The 19,584-nt window shown below is 37.9% G+C and overlaps 2 protein-coding genes across 2 annotated transcripts; one reads left to right on the top strand and one right to left on the bottom strand.

The window, feature by feature from the left end:
• Window positions 1-2,495: 2,495 nt before the first annotated feature.
• Window positions 2,496-15,438, bottom strand: knl1 (kinetochore scaffold 1). Its single transcript, XM_082504874.1, has 32 exons — window positions 15,257-15,438; window positions 14,463-14,497; window positions 14,297-14,333; window positions 14,158-14,217; window positions 13,969-14,051; window positions 13,835-13,890; window positions 13,726-13,750; window positions 13,576-13,616; window positions 13,434-13,486; window positions 12,646-13,312; window positions 12,293-12,345; window positions 11,706-12,093; window positions 11,254-11,291; window positions 10,529-11,120; window positions 10,319-10,371; window positions 7,541-10,015; window positions 7,339-7,453; window positions 7,158-7,216; window positions 6,967-7,065; window positions 6,757-6,872; window positions 6,083-6,173; window positions 5,754-5,870; window positions 5,542-5,629; window positions 5,170-5,232; window positions 5,035-5,074; window positions 4,808-4,912; window positions 4,616-4,716; window positions 4,350-4,409; window positions 4,084-4,193; window positions 3,640-3,761; window positions 3,387-3,512; window positions 2,496-3,202 (listed from the first exon to the last, which is right to left on the bottom strand). Exons 2-32 carry the CDS (start codon window positions 14,489-14,491, stop codon window positions 3,106-3,108), a joined length of 6,159 nt encoding a protein of 2,052 aa, XP_082361000.1. The 5' UTR covers window positions 14,492-14,497; window positions 15,257-15,438; the 3' UTR covers window positions 2,496-3,105.
• Window positions 15,439-15,623: 185 nt separating this feature from the next.
• On the top strand, window positions 15,624-19,584 carry knstrn (kinetochore localized astrin (SPAG5) binding protein). The gene is made up of 9 exons (XM_082504877.1): window positions 15,624-15,719; window positions 17,205-17,269; window positions 17,344-17,479; window positions 17,752-17,781; window positions 17,872-17,971; window positions 18,612-18,726; window positions 18,817-18,878; window positions 19,166-19,240; window positions 19,327-19,584. Exons 2-9 carry the CDS (start codon window positions 17,248-17,250, stop codon window positions 19,453-19,455), a joined length of 669 nt encoding a protein of 222 aa, XP_082361003.1. The 5' UTR covers window positions 15,624-15,719; window positions 17,205-17,247; the 3' UTR covers window positions 19,456-19,584.

Below are 19,584 nucleotides of genomic sequence, written 5' to 3'. Positions count from 1 at the left end.
ACTTTGTGGTATTTTTGAAAAACTAGCTTAAAACTCATCTATTCAGACATTTGGATAATGTTTTTGTGTTATTGTACTCATGCTTACGTGTTCTTACGTGTTGATTAAAAAACAAAAAAAAGCTCTGTAAAGCACTTTGTGACTGACTTCTTGTTTTAAAAAGCACTGTACTGTAGCTCTAAGACTTTCATAGTATTGAGATATTGAATCCAGTTAATTTTTGGTTTCTTCTTCTTGAGGAGCACATAGGTTTGTGAATTACATTGGTTATGCCTTACTCTTTAAACAAACATCAGGTTAGTATTTAGTGGCAAAGTTGATGGCTTGGTAACTGGTGAGCATTACAGCAGCAGCATCATATCAATTGTATGCTGCTGGTTGATCTGTTGACTCTAGTCTTCTAATGTGTTTAAGTACAAAGGAAAGCCCACTGATCTGAATTATTTACCTTTCAGGTGGTTTAATAAATGTTCAGTTGCTTTTCACCCGAATTAGTCCGTAACCATTATTTCATTTTGGGGTAACACTGAAATTACAGTGATGAATACCCATGTAAATAATTGTGCAAAGTGGATTATTAGGCACTTTTCAGGAATATCCAACACATAATTATGGACAGTGAAGAAAGGCCATGCTAATAAGATTTAAAACATCAATCAGTCCATCCATTTTCTTAATCAGTTGTCAGTCACATGGGGGCATATCCTGACTGGCACAGGGTGAGCGGTAGGGTACACCGTGAACAGCTTGCCAGTCTGTCACAGGATTTAAAGCAAATTACATAATCATATAAGCAAATAATACATTAAGTCTGGAATCTGTTTTTAACGACTTAATTGCACAGCTAATAAGAAGGTCACATAACTGCAATAAACTGGTAAATACGTTAGAAAGGAAATCTTTTCAAGCAGGAAAGGAAGCAATGACTGAGCCACATTTCTTCTCAGGTATTTGCAAAACAAAAAGAAAACCAAGTGAAATTCAATCACGTAATATAACAAGAGTGACCTTGAGGAAAAACTTTGCTCCTGTTCTCAGTGTTGTATGATAATCTAATGACCGAATGAATCGCTCACACATAATGAAAAATCCTTCGGTTGATCGATTAAAATCAAATTGAGTTGACCCTCAGGAGGTCAGGAGACCCAAATGTTGCTGTCCTCTATTTGGTTTGACAGCAGCTGTTGTTCCTGGGGGAGGAAGGGAGGACTTCATCTCCCCTTGTGGCTCACTCGAGGGTGACGGTTTGGAAACATCCACTTTGACCCTTGATGTCGGGGCTCGGGGAGTAGACTGTCATTGCCCACCCCCATCCGTCTTCTTAGAGGCTCGTCTCTGGCTGTTTGACCTTTCAGATGAACTCCGGACACTGTCCATGTCAGTCATGTCTTGGCTGAGAACAGAGCCAGGATCAGGCAAGATCCTGGCTCTGTTCCACTTTTTAGCAGCCTTTAGCCTAAACTGGATGCTTCATTAAAAAAAAAAATGTAGTCAAATTTTGGTAAGATAGAGTATAGTATGATTTTTTTTTCTCCTTCAAACATGCCTTAAAGCAGCAGTCCCCAACCTTTTTTGCGCCACGGACCGGTTTATGCCCGACATTATTTTCACGGACCGGCCTTAAGGTGTCACGGATAAATACAACAAAATAAAACTAGTATCGGTACCGAAAAAAAGAAGATTTATTCATAACACACCTGAAAAGACCCAGGAAAACAGAGTTAACGATAAAAACGATAACAAAAATAACGCTGAAAACCAATAAAAACCCTGAAAACCATACATTTCACACCTGAGCCTCAACTCTCGCGGCCCGGTACCAAACGACTCACGGACCGGTACCGGTCCGAGGCCCGGGGGTTGGGGACCGCTGCCTTAAAGTATAGGGACACAGTATATAATATAGGTCCATAACCTGCATACTCTATCTACCTACAAACTACATATAACATCTTAAAGGTTTCTTTTATTTCAGGACAAACACTATCATTTGAAATGTGGGACAAAACTTTCTAAATATCTTGATTTTTTTTACTGAACAAAGGCAACAGCTACCAGAGCACCATATATTTCAGACCCATAGTGACCTCCGAAGTCTAACCAAAGTACAGCAGTTGCAGAGGAAGATGCATTTTGATGCCTTATTTGTAGAGCTTTCTTTAGCACATTTAAGCTTGCAGTTCAGCTGTTTTGCAAAAGTCAGTTTTTACCCTATGTCCTTTGCAATGCTTGAGAAATATGTTTAAGAATTAGAAATACTGACCATTTCAAAGACTTATTGAATCATTTGAGGTCATGGAAATTTTAAATTAAGCTTAATGAAGATGGATTATTCTCAGTGGTGTCTACTCACCTGCAATCTAATTTCACATTTTAATTTGTATTATTGATCATAGCACGTGTCACATGTTTCAGCCAATTTAACAGACACCCTGTTTTATTCTTTACTGTGATCCATTTTCAAACAAAGAAAATTGGGTGAAAATGTGGCACAAAATACTCGCACAGCCATTATAATGCAAAGCATGTTTATTTTACAGTTACTGCTGTCTAATAAAAAGGCCTGGAAAGAGAGTATGTGCTTATAATCATTTCAGTATAAAAAAAATGAAGCGATACTGATATTTACATGTGGGAGGTTCAGCAAAAACTTCCAACAGGTGATGGGTAATGTCCACCATCTAGAGGCAACTCTGGGAACTGCACCACACCAATAATAGGGTTTTATGCTTTAAACTACAGTGACCATAATCGTGCAGTCAGTAATGCTGGGTTGTTGTTGTTTTGTTTTTTTTAAAGAGTTGGGATTTCAATGTTTGCAAATCCTTTTGCCTCCCAACATAGCTTTCATTTGAGCCAATTCATCTTTTTATTTTTTTGCCCATATTGGGACATTAAAGTCTGCAGAAACAGAACAGATTTGTACAGTGAGAACTGTTTGTGTGTACAGCAAAAAGCAAAACAGCACATCTTTCAAACACCAGAAGAAACAGACTTTGATTTGTAAAAGAATTTAAGTTTTTAGTTTTTCCCCTCTATACTGTACAACAGAGTTTAATTACAAACAACTAGAATCAAAATGTGATCCTGGACTCATTCCTGGTCTCAACATAATAACACTTCATGAATCTCTCTGACAGTCTTTGTCAGCAGGTTCTTGGCGGGAGTGAACGAAGCCACAATGTCTTCAATCTGTTGAATCCTAGCAATACACAAAAATGTAAAAATTTAATGTTATACTTGAAGATAATATATTATTCCTTTGACACGGTTACCTTCAATAGTAATATGCTCCGTAAAACAACGTAATTTCTGTCAGTATTCATTAAATAAACAATAGGTTTTTTAAATCTAAATTTCTTGATTTATATTAAAATTTTACTTACGTTGTGCTTCCAATTAAGTTTTTAAAGCTCTCTACTTGCAGGACACAGAAGTGGTTGATGAGAGAGATGCCAAAGACTACCTCAAATTTGGAAAATTTCTTCAGAGTGCTGAAGACAATGCGCACTCTGGAAGAATAATTGAATGTTATACACCTCAGTATTGCAAAATGCAAAACTGCATGCAGATGTGAATGATTTTTTTGGATCAAAAAGTGGAATATTTGTTATTTCTGTGAAGCACTGTAGTTCTTACTTGGTGTCCATGCAGCTGATGTCGAGTATATCCAGCCGTAGCCCTCCCCACAGTTTCAGGAGACGCAGTTCCTCTCCCAGAAGACGACAGCGACTCACCACCAGGCTGACATCATGGAGCAGCTGGGAACAACAGCAGGCAAAATACGTTACCACAGACTGTATAAACAATAAACATACATCTTCTGGGTCTCATCACTTAAGCTAAAACAGAGTAATTTAAACTGGCATTTGTTTTAATGGCCACCAGGGGGCGATCACTGCAGATGCAACAAAAGTATGCGAGAAACAGCCCACAGGCCTGATCTAATTAAACACAGGCACTTTTCTCTAGTGCTTTATCACACGCATTCACATTGGGAGCAACTCGGGGTTAAGTATCTGACCTATTTTACATGAGCCTGTTTCTGTCCTTTGTATGCATCTGGTGTTTATTTACACTTACCTTTGGTACTTGTCTTCTTGTTGGGTATTTCTTTACCCAGCAACTTTCACCTTCAATGTACTCGGAGACCAATTTGTGAACAAGGCGTGCATGGCACTGCGACTTCTCATCTGGTAGGAAACATAATTGCTTTCAGTACATATTCTTCATAGTAAGTGCAATTAAAGGTAGCCAAAGGCCATTAATTTAGCATGGCAGGTAGGATGAAAAGAATAACCATCTAATAACCATCCATCACAGAATGCTTCTTGTACTTATTTTCTTACCATCGAGTTCCAGTTTAAAAGTGATGTGTGTTATTTTCTGCTCAGTGTCGGCATCATTACCTTCAAAAGCAGAAAAACAAAGTTATTAGAGTGTGCCTTAAAAAAAAAAAAAACCCAAACCAACAGAATTAAGCAAAATCTAAATTTTAATATTGTTCAAGGTTTGCGCAAACACTACTGACTGAGGTGCAACCATGAGTACAAGATATTCACAACTGTTAGAAACTGCTTTAAACTGTATGAGAAAACATGAAAAAAAGAAATACCATTGGCCTTTTCAAACACCAGCTGCAGATGCATGGTCTCATGGAGGAAAGTGAAGACTCTGCAGTTGTCCCTCATTTCTCTGAGCTTCCATTCATTCATCCTGATGTAAACAATGTACAAAACCAGTTTTGCGTTATCATATTTGTTTACAGGACTGGTCTAAAGCTGTAAAAAATGTTCCTGGTACTGACATATTCAGAAGGCCCATATGAATCTCCAGGTTCCTCGTTTCAGCTCGAAGCCTTTTGACTTTACTTGAATTCTGCTTCTTCTGCATCTCTAGTTCAGATATTTGTCTTTAGCAGGAACAAAGAAAACAAAGAAGAAATAAACGAGACCGCTCAAAACTGGTAATTCTCAACATTCACTGCATAATTCAACGAAGAAGAAGAAAAAAGGATAGTTAATTTTAACCGACCTCTCATTATCAGCCGTCGTCTCAGTGACTCTCTTCATTTCTGTTAAACAAAATGAACCAGTAAAAGCACTTAGGACTTATTCAATTAAACTGACGTAAAATAAAAAACAAATAGATGAAACTGTATTAAGTTACCTTCCTGCAGCGACTTCAGACTTGGTTTGTCTTCAAACCCTTTTTCTTCAACTGCAGCAAATTCTAAATGAAGGAGAATATGTTAGGCTAGAGCAACACATCCAACCTACTTGTGCCCCCAGAGAAAGGTTTGCTAACAGGTCATCATCTTCCATCAAAACTACTGACAACTTTGGAAATGTGCCAGCAACAAAAGCAATCACATAGAGATTTGCGGTGCAGCACCATCTTTGCGATCAATTTCATCTAGCAACAGCCAAACGATAGAGAAATACATATGTTAGTGACTGAAACATTAGTTAATATCTACAAAACGAGCAAACTCTGTGGTATATCACAAACAGGAAAGTCATGTTTTCAAAGTAGCTATACCTGTTTCTAATTCACAAATACAGTCATCCAGAGTTTTTATCATCTCATCTGCTTCCTGAATTCTTCCTCTTAACTTCTGCTGCTCCTCCTGGAAACAAAACCAAAACAAAAAACAAACCCCAAAACAAAACAATGTCAATTTCATTTTGCATTCAAAGAAGTCCCCAATTTTGCATTTTAGTGTTTTTTTCTAAATGTGTGGAAGTTCTTACCAGATTCGCCTGCAAAAGATTTGAGTACAGAACCTCCTTCAGTTCATGTGACTGAACTTTGCTTGTTTTTCTGAAGAAGTTATTTCTCTCCTTTAGTTTAGCACCGAAAGATTTCAGCTGTTGATTCAAACAAACGCCGCATTGGGTGAATTGTGGGAACAGATGCCAAATTCATGTCACACACAAGCGCACAGCAAAGGCCAATAGCTAAATAAAGTTAAATAAAATGCATTGCAATTAAAAAAATATACACTGTAAATTACTTAATGTTCATCCTGCCCAAATAAATGTAAACATATCACATAAAAAAAAACAACTTTGACTAATACCTCTTTATCTGAAGCATATCTCATGTCCTCCCACAAAGATCTATTGACAGTATTAAGAGGTTTGTTTAGATCCTGCATTCGCACCTTCAGCCTAGAAAGAACAAAACAGACATGTTTTTAAACGTCAATTGTAACGTATGAGATTAAACATAAAAAGAATTGTACAATTTCTAATGAGTTATAATTGTGTTTGTAAGCTACACCCAGTTTTTCCTTGTGATTTTGTCAGTTTACAGCGATACAGCGCAATTCATCTAAACCAGTGGTCCCCAACCCCCGGGCCACGGACCGGTACCAGTCCGTGAGTCGTTTAGTACCGGGCTGTGAGTGTTGAGACTCAGGTGTGAATTTTATGGTTTTCAGGGTTTTTAACGTTAATTTTTAAATTGTTTTTATGGTTACACTCAGTTTCTCTGGGTCTTACCCCGTGTGTTATGAATAAATTTTCTTTTTTTGGTACCGGTACTGGTTTTATTTTGTTGTATTTATCCAGGACACCTTAAAGGCCGGTCCGTGAAAATATTGTCAAACATGGTGCAAAAAAGGTTGGGGACCGCTGATCTAAACCACAAGTTTAGATGAATAAATGTATTTAACTACTTAATGTTTTCAGCATATTTCTGTAGGTTTAATCATGTGTACAGTATATGTTATAAAACTTGAAGTGCACATACCCTTCAACCTTTTCGTTGAGGTTAAAGACATCCGTCTCATAAACCATCTGTTTAGGACGACTGATATGTTGGTCTTTCAGTAAATCCATTGGTGAGGCCTCTGTGTCTGACAAAAACTGAAAAAACAACAAAAAGAAGTCACTATAACATAATATTTTTTTTGTGTATATATAATGGGGAAGTAATTTTTAACACAGAAGATTGACCTACTCTGCCAGGAAGGACACTCTCCCGAGGATTATGGATGACAAAGTCAATGCCGAAGAGTTTAAAGAACTCCAAGACCGTTATGGTGCCATCTTTGAGTTTCTGTAATCAAGGCATCGAATGCAGTCAAATATGAGGCAAGTGCACATTTTCAGATTTCAAATAAATCAATTTTTAAAAATAAAACTTCTTACCATCTGCACATCAACAGCACTGTCTTCAAGCTGAGATTCAAACAAGCTGTGTTTAAAAGCTAAAAAACAAAACCAAAAGAAAACAAAGATATTTAATAATAATAGTGTAAAAGGAAACATTATTTCAATCAGGAATACAAGATCTTAATGATGCCCATCAACGTCAAAGATAAGAACTTACTTGACTCAGATGCAGTTTCACATTTGATGCTGGCTGTGTGATTGCTGGAGGAATCTATTGTCTGTGTAGTCGTACGAGCTGTAGTAATATTACTGTCACACTCTATGACCTCTGACTGCAATGCACAAGAAGAAACAAAACACATGGGATAAAAGAAACCATATTAAAGGTAAATTACGTAAAACAGAGAAAGCTGACCTACCACTTCAACAGTCACACAGGATGTTTTCATTCTCTTTTGATCCTCCACATTAGTTTTATCTTCTGGCAGAAGTCTCTTTTGTCCATGAACAGGGCTAATGACATCTTCTTCAAACACAGTGTTCTCTAAAGGCTCGACCATGTTGAACTCTTGACTTTTCTGAGGACTCCTAGTGTCCAGTGCTTCTGACATATCTTCATAACTACCCAGCTCTTCATCATAAATATCACTAACATCATCATCAAAGTTGTTCAGCTCCTTGGCAACGTTGACGGTGATCGTCTTTGTATGGTCTCCTGAAGATTTCACTCTCTTTGACTCATCAGGTTTGCATTTTTGGGGCAGTTTCGGCTTAAAGCCTCCCAGTGAGATTCTTGACATAAGCTGTTTGGTCTTTGAGCTGAAAGGAGTTGTAGTAATAGCATCACTGGGATGCTCTGCTTCTATAAAACACTGAGCTCGTGCATTGTCTTCAGTGTTTACCAATTCCATTTCAGCTTCTGGTTCTGCCATAGTGACAGGTAACGTTTTATCTTTTGAGTTTTTCCCCAGGTCTTGTTCCAAATGATGCAAAGGTGCAGTGCAGTTATCAGTTACGACTGCACTGGGAGCTGCACTTATCATGTGACTCAAACGCCTTACTTTTGACTGAATATCAGCTAAACTGATTCGTCTAGACTTTCGTGAGCACAATGCATCCACATCCTTTCCAGGAACCTTGGGTGAACTTTCCATATCCTGTGATATCAGACAAGCTGTAGTTCTTGGTTCAGGTTCTTCTGTGTTCTCCCTTTCATTTGAGTTAAGAGAATCTGGCACATTCATAATTTCCTGGTCATCAGGATTGGATAACCCCAAATCACCACTCCTCTGTGATGCAATCCCAGTTTGCCGCAAATGGTCTGAATTGGGATCTTGTGTGGAGGACAGGCGCTGAAGGGGGTCATCTGTGCACGTCTGACCCAAAATGCATCCTGTTTGAGCTTCAGTCATATCCATGCTCAAATTGATTTCTGTACAGTCCATCATGGTTGTACTTACTGGCTTCTTTATGAAAGATGAAACCAAACCTGGAGCTTCACTTTCAGTATTCATAGCAGGTTTCTGTGTTTTAAGCTGTATCAGTATGTCCCTTGGGTCAGTAGCTTTTTGAGGGGATGGTATATCATTGTCCTGTGATTTAATATCAGTCCATGGGTCACTTGTGTTTGACAAGTTTTTAAATTCTTGATATAAATCATGTGCTGATGAAGATATGTTTCCACGCAGACCACAGGCTTCACTATTTGATTTCTCTACTTTAAAAGAAAAACCCTGGATTTCCTGGATGGGCAGAACCTTTTGCAATGGTAGAACCAGGTATGGTGCAGAAACACTTGGAATACTTTCAGTGAGGCACTCTGTCATATCCATTGCTCCATCATTTGCATTGAACCTCCCCGTTTTTTCTTCGGAGGTAGGTGGAAAATCCACATTTTGATGTAACTTCTTGTCAAAATCAGTGGCAATCTTTACAGTGTGACTTCGTGTCATATCCATCGCTGCATCATCTGTACTGAACCTCACAGTTTTTTCTACATTGAGAGGTAAACTGTGATCTGACAGCAACTTTACATCGGTGGCAATGTTCACCGTGTGACTTTGTGTCACCTCCATGGCAGCATCATCTGTACCAAACCTCACAGTTTTTTCTCCAAGAGGAGGTAAAAGGTCTGAATTGTGATCTGACTGCAGGTTAAGGTTGGTGGCAATGTTCACCGTGTGACTTCGTGTCACATCCATGGCAGCATCATCTATACCGAACCTCACAGTTTTTTCTCCAAGAGGAGGTAAAAGGTCTGAATTGTGATCTGACTGCAGGTTTAGGTTGGTGGCAATGTTCACCGTGTGACTTCGTGTCACCTCCATGGCAGCATCATCTGTACCAAACCTCACAGTTTTTTCTCCAAGAGGAGGTAAAAGGTCTGAATTGTGATCTGACTGCAGGTTTAGGTTGGTGGCAATGTTCACCGTGTGACTTCGTGTCACATCCATGGCAGCATCATCTGTACCGAACCTCACAGTTTTTTCTCCAAGAGGAGGTAAAAGGTCTGAATTGTGATCTGACTGCAGGTTTAGGTTGGTGGCAATGTTCACCGTGTGACTTCGTGTCACCTCCATGGCAGCATCATCTGTACCAAACCTCACAGTTTTTTCTCCAAGAGGAGGTAAAAGGTCTGAATTGTGATCTGACTGCAGGTTTAGGTTGGTGGCAATGTTCACCGTGTGACTTCGTGTCACCTCCATGGCAGCATCATGTATACTGAACCTCACTGTCTTTTCTCCATTAGCAGGTAAGAGGCCTGTGTCTTGGTGAGACTGCAGTTCTAAATCACTGACAATGTTCATTGTGAGACTTTGTGTAACTTCCATAAGGGCATCATTAACAGGAACCACTGTCTTCTCTTTGCAGTCATTGTCCACATCAAGCTTAACCTGAGAAAGACAGTATAGCAGAGCACATGTGTTCATGAAGATATGTTTCCACACAGACCAGAGGCCTCACTATTTGATTGACTTTTTATGACATCTCAGGTTTGTAGTAAAATTAAAATGTCTTACTGAAACCATATAAACTTGATAAAAATAAAACAAATGCCTTTAATGTAAAGCAAATATTGACCAAAATGACCCTGTCTCTTTAAATTTATTTGATCCTTTGTTAAAACAAAGGCATTATTTGGTGCAGATACCTGAATAAAACTAACCACAAAAAGATCAAGACATGTTTATGCTCACCTGCTGTCTTTGCACCTTTGTGTTTCCAGAAGTCTTCAGGAAGTTTTCTTTACCTTAAGGTGGACATGGTAAAACTGAGTGAGAAACAGCTACCTGACCATAACTTCAATATATAATAATTATTAAAACTTAACTGAGGCACTCTGTACATTTTCTATGTAAAAAAAACAAAACAAACAAAAAAGCCCAATAACTTTGCCGTTTTCATACCTTTACAGCTTGATAATCCAGTTGCTTTACTGTTCTGCCAGTCAGCTTTTCTGACATTACCACTTTGGGCGTGTATGCTTTGCGTGGGAAAATGATCCTGAAGACGGGCATCTGTAGCTGTGCCTGCATCCCCTTCCAAAATGTAGCCAGTTTGAGCTTCAGTCATGTCCATGCTTATGTCTGCTTTGGGACATACTGCATTTCCATTAGAATTCATTTTAGTAATCATAGGATTAATGCTGGAGGAAGCTGTAAGGTTTTTTGACCCTGGATCCAAACTATGTGCTGACAAAGATGTGTTCCTAGGCAGATCACATATTTGACGGTCTTGTTTCTTCTCAGAATTTACTGAATTGGATGCTGAATTACTGGCAGTGTTGGTAGTGAGGCCATAATTCTTATCCATAATACCGTCATCTGGAGTGAATCTTAAAGTTTTCTCTTTAGCAGGTAAAAAGTCAAAATTTTGGTCAGACTGTACTTGCAACTGGTGGATATTTACAGTGTGACTTCGTGTCACATCCATACAGGCATCATCTGCAGAAAATCTCACTGTTTTCTCGCTGTAGTTGTTCTCAATGTCAGGTTTGTTCTGTGGATGGGAAAGGAAATACTTTGAGTATACAGCAAAATATCAACCTTGATTTGGCAATATGTTCTATCTTCCAGACCAGCTAGAACAAGTATTGCGTTGAAAAATAAAAGGGGAAAATATTTAATCTCACCTGATTTTTTAGTGCCTTTGAAGATGAAGCTTCAATGCCTAAATGTGGAAATGGGTAATAAATAAATAGATTAGCTAAAGAAACCAGAACACTGCAAAACTAGTGAAATCATTAATTAACTGGTTGAAAATAAATAAATAAATAAATAAATAAATAAATAAAGGAGAATCTGTTTTGGAAAATAAATTTCAGGAAATTAAATACAAAAGCATTCACATGACCTGAAACGAAGATTTAAAGTTTCTGTCATTTCCTTTTTTTTATTCTTAAGCTCTGGTAGAGTAACTTTGTATGGATTACAGTTCAGTTTTGCTTTCCCCCCCTCTCTTACAATAGGTCTTGGTTCAGCAATTAAATTCATCTACTGTCTGAAATTGTGTTTAAGCTCCTCCTCACTTTAGATTACCCTTTTCCCCCCTCTCAGAAACAACAGGGTTCGAACAGCACCTTACCTTTATGGTTAGATGATTTGAGTGCTTCACTTATCCGCTGTCCTGAAGTACCATCTGCTTTCTTGAGACAGTGGGTGTACATGTCTTGTGGTGGAAAAAGAAACTGAAAAGGATCGTCCTGCACACCTTCCAAAACGTGGCCAGTTTGAGCTTCTGTCATATCCATGCTTAGTTCAGGACAGATGATAACGGCTTTAAAAGGCTCTCTAACATTTTGAGTGGTATTTAGTGGCAAGTTTTCTTTATCAATATCTGCTGATTTTTCCTCTGGAACCAAGGGACCACAGGCGATGTTTACTGTGTGACACCCAGTCATGTCCATAAACTCGTCATCTGCAGCAAACACTACTGTCTTCTCTCTGCATTCGTTTTTCGCATCAGAGCTCACCTGAAGAACAGAACACAAACAATTACTACATGCCAACCAAAACTTTACTTTGAAATAACAATTATTAGCATTCAAAGACAACATTTTAAATCTATACTATGTTACGAGCAACTAAAGACAAAACCTCCCATGCATGACTTGCTTATATGTTCTATTTCATCTAAAAGCAAAGTTTAAAAAAAAGAAATGCCAAACTTACCTTATGTCTTTGATGAGGAGCAGGTACGAGAGGATTTATCAAGGACACTTTATCTGATAATTAAAAGTGAAATGAAATTAAGGCCATTTGAAATTCCATTCAATTAGCATTAAAACTGATGAAGCATAAAATTCATACAATGCATACAGGGATAATTTCCTTGCTCTAGTATTAGACTTTCATAAAGTTGTGAGCCTAGACGACAAGATATTTATGAAAAATGGTCTACATTAAAGGAACCGTGGCAGAACACAAATTTGTCGTCTCTGCTTGGCATCCCATATTTTCTTCTTATCACTTATAAATGCTGAAGAGTTGTCCTTTAATTTGAGTGACAGACATAAATGTGATACCTTTTGGGTTGGTTAATCCTGATGCTTTACTGCTCTGCTGCCGTTTCATCTGTGAGTGGGTGTACATGTCTTGAGTAGGAAAAAGACACTGGAAAGGATTATCGTCATCATCACAGACTCCCAGGATGCGACCTGTCTGGGCTTCAGTCATATCCATGCTCACATCATCTTCTGGACAGAGTGCACTCCTGTAGGAGGATTCTCCAGTTTTCCTGGTGTTATGTGGTGTCTTCTCCATCACAGCAGAAACGGACACTGGAACTTGATTTTCTTTATCCAAATTAGGCCTTTGTGTTTTAATCTGGACCAGGGAGCCTTTTGTTTCTTCAGAGGATGCTTCAGCAGGAAGAGTCATCGTTATGTTTACAGCATTAGTGCTCTGGCCACTTGGTTTAGACAGACTTGCAAGGAAGTTTTCAAATCCAGGATCCAAACATGACAATGATGTGCTTACATCGACATTTCTGCCTGTGGATAGTGGTGGGACTGTGGCTTTATCATTTATCAAGCGATTTTCTCCAAGAACTGGGAAAATGTCATACTTGTGAAGGGGTATATCTTCAGGTATGTCTGCAGCAATATTTATAGTGTGGCTTTGGGTCATGTCCATGGCTGCATCTTCTGTGGAAAACATCATTGTTTTTTCCCCAAAGTCATCTCCAGTGGCCTAATAAAGGTAAACAACCTTTGGTCAGTTAATGGGAACAACAAATGTTAAGTTAAAATACTTCTGCTATTATTAAGCATTATAATAATGTAATAAATGCAAATATCGACTTCAAATTTACCTTATCCTTTTGTTGGGAAACATGTAGAGGAGCATTCAAAAGAGTTTCCATACCTACATTTGGAGACCTGAATTTAGTAACAGCAATCTCTATAACTATCTAACAGATAATGTGGACAGTACATTGAAAACAATGATCCTACCAATTATTTCACTCCCATCTTCAGTGACTCCCTCTTGCACCCTTGTACAAAAAAATCCAAAGCATTTATGTGAGAGATTTATTTGACTCTTTGTGATAAGACTTGAAATTCACATGACAGGCTGGACCTTAATAGCTCATTTCACCTTACCTATTTTGTGTGGTTGTTGCTCCTGCTGTAGAATAACATACAATATAATTATAAAAATTACAAAAAGTTTTAAAAATTACATTCTTATACATAATACTACATTACATACTTGCTGTTATTATTTCTTGCAAAGGGCTTCGGACAGGGGAGGCATTTTTGACATCCCTATAAAGAGAGAAGCGCTGATTAGGTCAACTTGTGGTTAGGTACTTTTTGTAAAAGGAGCATTTCTTCGTGTCTCACTTAGAAAACAGAAGGACGTCATTAGCAGGGGCAAAACTGACTCGTCTTGAATTCCTCTTTTCCACTGGTTTGACACGTTCCACCTAAGAGGAAAAAGGCTAAATTATATCACCACTTTTTAATTTTTAAACCTTAAGGGTGTCTACTGCCACAGGCAGTTGGAAATCTTATATCAGACTCTCTGTTTACCACATTTTCTTGCTGATCTTGGTCAGGGAACCTGGCTGATTTCCGTGGTGCTTTTAAAATCTGAAAATTACAAGGTGCAAACAGTTTAGTTCATTTGTACAGAAATAAATAAAATCACACCTCTGATTAAGATACTTACCGAGGAAAGGCGGCGCCTTGAAAATCCACTGCCTTCACTGTGACACAAAGCATGAACAATAAAACTATTACATAAATATCACAATACATTTGTTAACATAAGGTGTAAAGTAGGAATGCCTCGATATCAATGTCCTTTTTATTTAATACAGTAATTTCGCACTCACTTATTTTTTGGAGGATCCAGAGGCTCCATCGTCAACTGTACGAATATAAAATAATGCTTTATATAGAAATCATTATTTCTGCAGTGTCTTCCTGAAACCCAAAATGTTGCTTAAGAAGCATTTTTAATTTGTCCTGGGTATTTGGGATTAGCAGACATGATAAGTGTAAAAATGAAGCATTATCTTTGGACACAAAAACAATTGTTTCTAAAGTAGTGGCAATGGTTTTATTTGACAATATTTACAATAAATTCACCACTGTTTAACAAAGTTTAAAAGACTTTATTAAGCAGAATGAAATGCTGGGGTAAGACCTTATGAGCTGTACATGAACAAATGCCAACAAACAGTTATTGCTGCTAAGGTGGTTCTGGAAGCTCCTGAATCTCGGTGTGTAGTTGCACAGAGTCCTGTGCAAACTTTCTTTTTCACATGACCGTAAGTTACAACCTTGATTTTAAAAAAAATTTTAAACTTAAAGTTACTACGCCACACCTGTCAGGTGTGCAAAAGTAACGCCACTGTTCTCCAGCAGCCATGAAATGGGAAACCACCACTACACTGTCATTCAATTTACCAAGACCTTATGAACAAATGCAGCTCGATAAATACTGCTAACGTAACTTATTTGAAATAATAAACAAAGCTAGGCAGCGTTCTGCATTTCCCCTTGTAAAAATCATATTTTAAATAGACAAACCGATAACCACTAACTCTGACGTTACTATTAGCTTCCCATTCACGTAATCAAACAAGAAAACAACCGAACACCAAAGAAGCATTACGGCGCTTACCTTGCTATTGTTGATTGTGATGTTGCGGCGTTCTAAGACAAATACGTTTTTTATTATTACTTCTTAACTAACTTGAAACCATTTTCAAGTCGTTTATCTTCAACCACATTGCATACGATACGTAACAATTTTGAAGCTAATGTGAACAAGTCTCGATGCTAACGTCTTGAGTTTTGAATTTAGCCGCCTTCACGCGTGCGCACTGAGGTCCGTCTGTAGCTTAATTTTTATTTAGATAACTGGAGTGTAGTTAACAACAGCCTGTCAATTAAAATGTTAAAACTGATAACTCAGTTTAATTAAAAAAAATCTTTTGAGGAACACAATTACTGAAAATTTATTTTATTTACACAGGAAATAACGTTAAAACCGGAAATGGTCGCAGAGGGCGGGACGTTTTTAAAAATTGTCAACTGGTATTTGTCTGTTGAGAATTCAGCTTGCATACTTAGTGTCCTTAAAGGTAAGCATTGATATTGTGCTAATTACCTAGATCACATTCAGTAAGCGACTATTATTTAAGTACTGCTTTTTTGATTTGTTGAGTATTGAAGAAACTACGACCGATATCTATTTTTCCATAGAGGTCGGTCGTTTTAACAGAGTTTTATGTGTCAAGCTCCCCTAGAGGGATCTCAGTGAGGCTGCGGTGAAGAAATAAATAAACTTAAATAAAACGCATCGATTTTTGAATTATCTGGTCAGTTTGTCAGACTTCTGATTTAAGTAGTTTAACATGACTGATATCCAGATAGTTTAGAGTTTTATATAGTCTTTGCTGTCTCCATCAGGGATTGGGGAACTCCAGGCCTCAAGGACCGGTGTCCTGCAGGTTTTGGATGTGTCCTTGATCCAATACATCTGATTCAAATAGCTAAATTACCTCCTCAATATGACTTGAAGTTTTCCAGAGGCCTGGTAATGAAGTAATCATTTGATTCAGTTTGGTACGGAAGCTGCTCTGCCAGCAGCCGTAAATCACTACAGAGGGTGGTGAAGGCAGCAGAGCAGATCACTGGCATGAGGCTTCCTGCCATTCAGGACATTTATCTCCAGCGATGCCTCCGTAAAGCACACAGCATCATCAAGGACCACAGCCACCCAGCACATCAGCTGTTCTCCTTGTAACCATCTGGCAGACGTTACAGGAGCCTGTCTGCTCGGACTACAAGACTTAAAAACAGTTTTTTACCACCAAGCCATACGACACCTCAACCACAACACTTAAACACACACAACACAGCACTCAGAAGCTACCCTGCAGCTTCACAAGTACTCTGTTAATCTGCACTGGTCACTCCACTTTATTGTTATTGATATTTATATTTAAAAGTGCAACACTGTAATTTTCTGCTGCTCATTCCTCCCGTCATATTTCTTTTCAAGATTTTCTTATTTAATCACTAGTGTACATATATTTATAGATGCATATATATTAAGATAAGATAAGATAAGATAACCTTTATTAGTCCCACACGTGGGAAATTTTTTTTTCTCTTTTACCATGTCTCTCTAATATTTTGCTCCTTACTATTTTTCTATTTTATTTTATTTTATTATATTTTCTCCCACTGTATCATGCTGCTGAGTGACTGCTGCTCATAAAACACATTTCATTGCAATGTTGATCCTGTGCTAACTTGCATATGACAAATAAAACTGAAACTGATTCAGGTGTGTTGACCCAGGGTGATATCAAAAACCTGCAGGACACTGGTCCTTGAGACCTGGAGTTCCCCACTCCTGGTCTACATTCATTGAAAGTTTATTGTTACATACCTCAGTCGCAAGATTTTAGAGTAGCCTGAATGCGAAACAAACCCAACAACAACCTCTTACAGCAGTTAATTTTATTTTACTGTTATACAACATCTTAGTGAAAAAAAGAAATGAAAACACCCAGGATACAAATACGGTCTTACTGTCTTGTGTTGTTTTTCCCATGCAGGTGCCTTTTATTATTGCTGACATTATACTTTTTAGGAACAGTCATGTCTTCAAAAATTCCAAGAGGTGAGGTGAATTTGAACTTTTCTAGTTATTTCAATGGATTACTTTAATTTTGTTAACAACTGTCATTCTTCCAGGTATACACCCATCTACAGAAACAAAGAAAAACAGTCATAAACAAGAATCCAAAGACACAGCAACTGCACCCACAACAAGCACTGCTGCCCAGAGACCAGATGGTGTCCTTAAACCACATAAAGAAAATGCACCAAGGTAACAAATTATGACCAGGTAGAATGGTCACAGTTGTATGAGAACAATAAAGGTTACCAAGTGCATGCATCTCAATGTTTCCCTAGTGATGTTAGGAGTCAACTGTGGTAACAAAACTGTGCCTGATAATTTCCTGGCTTACCTATTCAGCATCATGTAGTGTAAAGACTATCAAACGTTTGCTAGTAAGCCTAAATGTGTATATTCTCTTAGTACATGCCAGACTTTAGATCTGCTGAATTCTAATTTTGTTTCACTTTTTTGTCTTTTAGGAAAAATGTTGCTCCTAAAGTTCAGAAGGCGTGAGTCTTTCATAATCATTAACATGGGTATTGTTTAAGCCTGTTGGTTTTTGCTTTTTTTCCTAACAACTTTGATGCACATTTTCATAGAGTCTTCACTAGATATGGACAACAAGCAGAGCTCAAAGAGCAAAATCAATGTTTGATTGCTGCCAATGAGGAGCTGGCGAAAAACCTCACAGACACACAGGTATAGAAAGTAATCGCTACCACACATGACTGCCCACTGATGTTTGTGGGCTTTTGGTTTATGCACAGCTCTCTTAAGGTTCCACCATACCATTCAAATCAGGTTGAAGTTGAACTTTTGACTGCTTTGAACAATCTTTTCTTTTTTAGCCATTCTGTTGTAGATGCTGTAGATACTGCTATGCTTTGGATTGTTGTCCTGTTGTATGAACCAGTTTATGCTTCTTTTTTTTCTTTTCTTCAAAATTGTGCTGTCATGAGCTTTATCGTTTAAAATATGATTATTTCAGGCCTACAGAATCTAAGGTGTAGCCCTTGTTTTGATTAGGTTTTGTTTTTGGCACTTAACTGAGCACTAAAACTGGTGCTCGGTTAAGTGCATTTATTAGCAGCACCTGGCTGCTACTTACTCTCTTAATTCCTATTCTTTTCTTTATGCATCTGTCCTCTTTAACATTATCTGGTACAAGTTTATAGGAGAAAATGCAAAAGGGCTACTTCATGGATGGATCTGACACAAAAGACACCAAAAACCCAAGCGGAATAAATGCCATGTTTGGTATCAGCCACAGCTGAACAGCCCTTCTGTGTTATCTTTTTACCATATTCTATTTAATTCTGAATTCATTTTCCTATTACAGCAAAGAGTAGCTAAGCTGGAGCTGCAGTGCTGTGACCTTCAAAAAGAGAATGCAGAGGTTCAGAAAAACCTGAAAGACTGCCATGCTCTTCTGATTACTGCCAAAATAGACCCAGGTAGAAAAAATACAAAAATATATTTATCAGTTTCAGTTTCTTCAGTGGTTTCTGTAAGAGACTTAACAGAAATACATCTTTCATTCTTAGTATTGGGCGAAAGAGTTGGAGACACTGCACGGCAGAATGAAAGTCAGAGGAAAGAGGTTATGGTATGTTTATTTGATTTCACTTTACATTATGATATGTTTACACTTGGGTTTTATTCGTTAAACATTTAAGCAAACTTTAAATCATATTCACGCAAATAACCGCAAGCTGGAATATAAAGGAACACCAGAAGCATGCACTTATTAGTTTGTTTCATGCAAAAATAAATGTGCAAATAAAGAACAAATATTATAAATGCACCCAATATACATGTATTGTAGACACCCACAGGATTTATATAATCATTTACAGAAACACCAGGTTAAAATATTTACTCCTTGTATTTCAGAGCATCTCTGCAGACCTGCTGAATGAAATAAAGGCCTTTGGTGATATTGCGTCACAGCAACGTGCTCGACTAGAGGTGAGTAAAACTCTGCTCAGTGAAAGTAACAGGTCACTAAAAGTTACGTTTTATTTATTATTTTTAATTATTTTTACAACCTTTAGGAAATCCAGGAAACGATGAGAGGCCTCAAGGAGGCACGAGAACAAATGGTTCAAGAAAGGGAGAACTTTTCCTCTGAAGCAGCTGAACTGGAAAGAGCTCTCAAAGAAGCGGAAGCTCTTCTACTCTGAACATTTTCATTGATTTCTTAATTTAAATTGTGTCCATTTTAAAGAGTAAACGTGTATATATATTTGCAGATATGTATTTCTATGGCAGTGTGAGTGAAACTGAATAAAGAACCATTTCCACACGTTCCA

The sequence above is a fragment of the Aulonocara stuartgranti genome (genome assembly GCF_965226115.1).
Source record: "Aulonocara stuartgranti genome assembly, chromosome: 15".
NCBI lineage: Eukaryota > Metazoa > Chordata > Actinopteri > Cichliformes > Cichlidae > Aulonocara > Aulonocara stuartgranti.
Note: the sequence above shows the minus strand (reverse complement) of the source record. Positions and strands in the feature narration are given on the sequence as shown.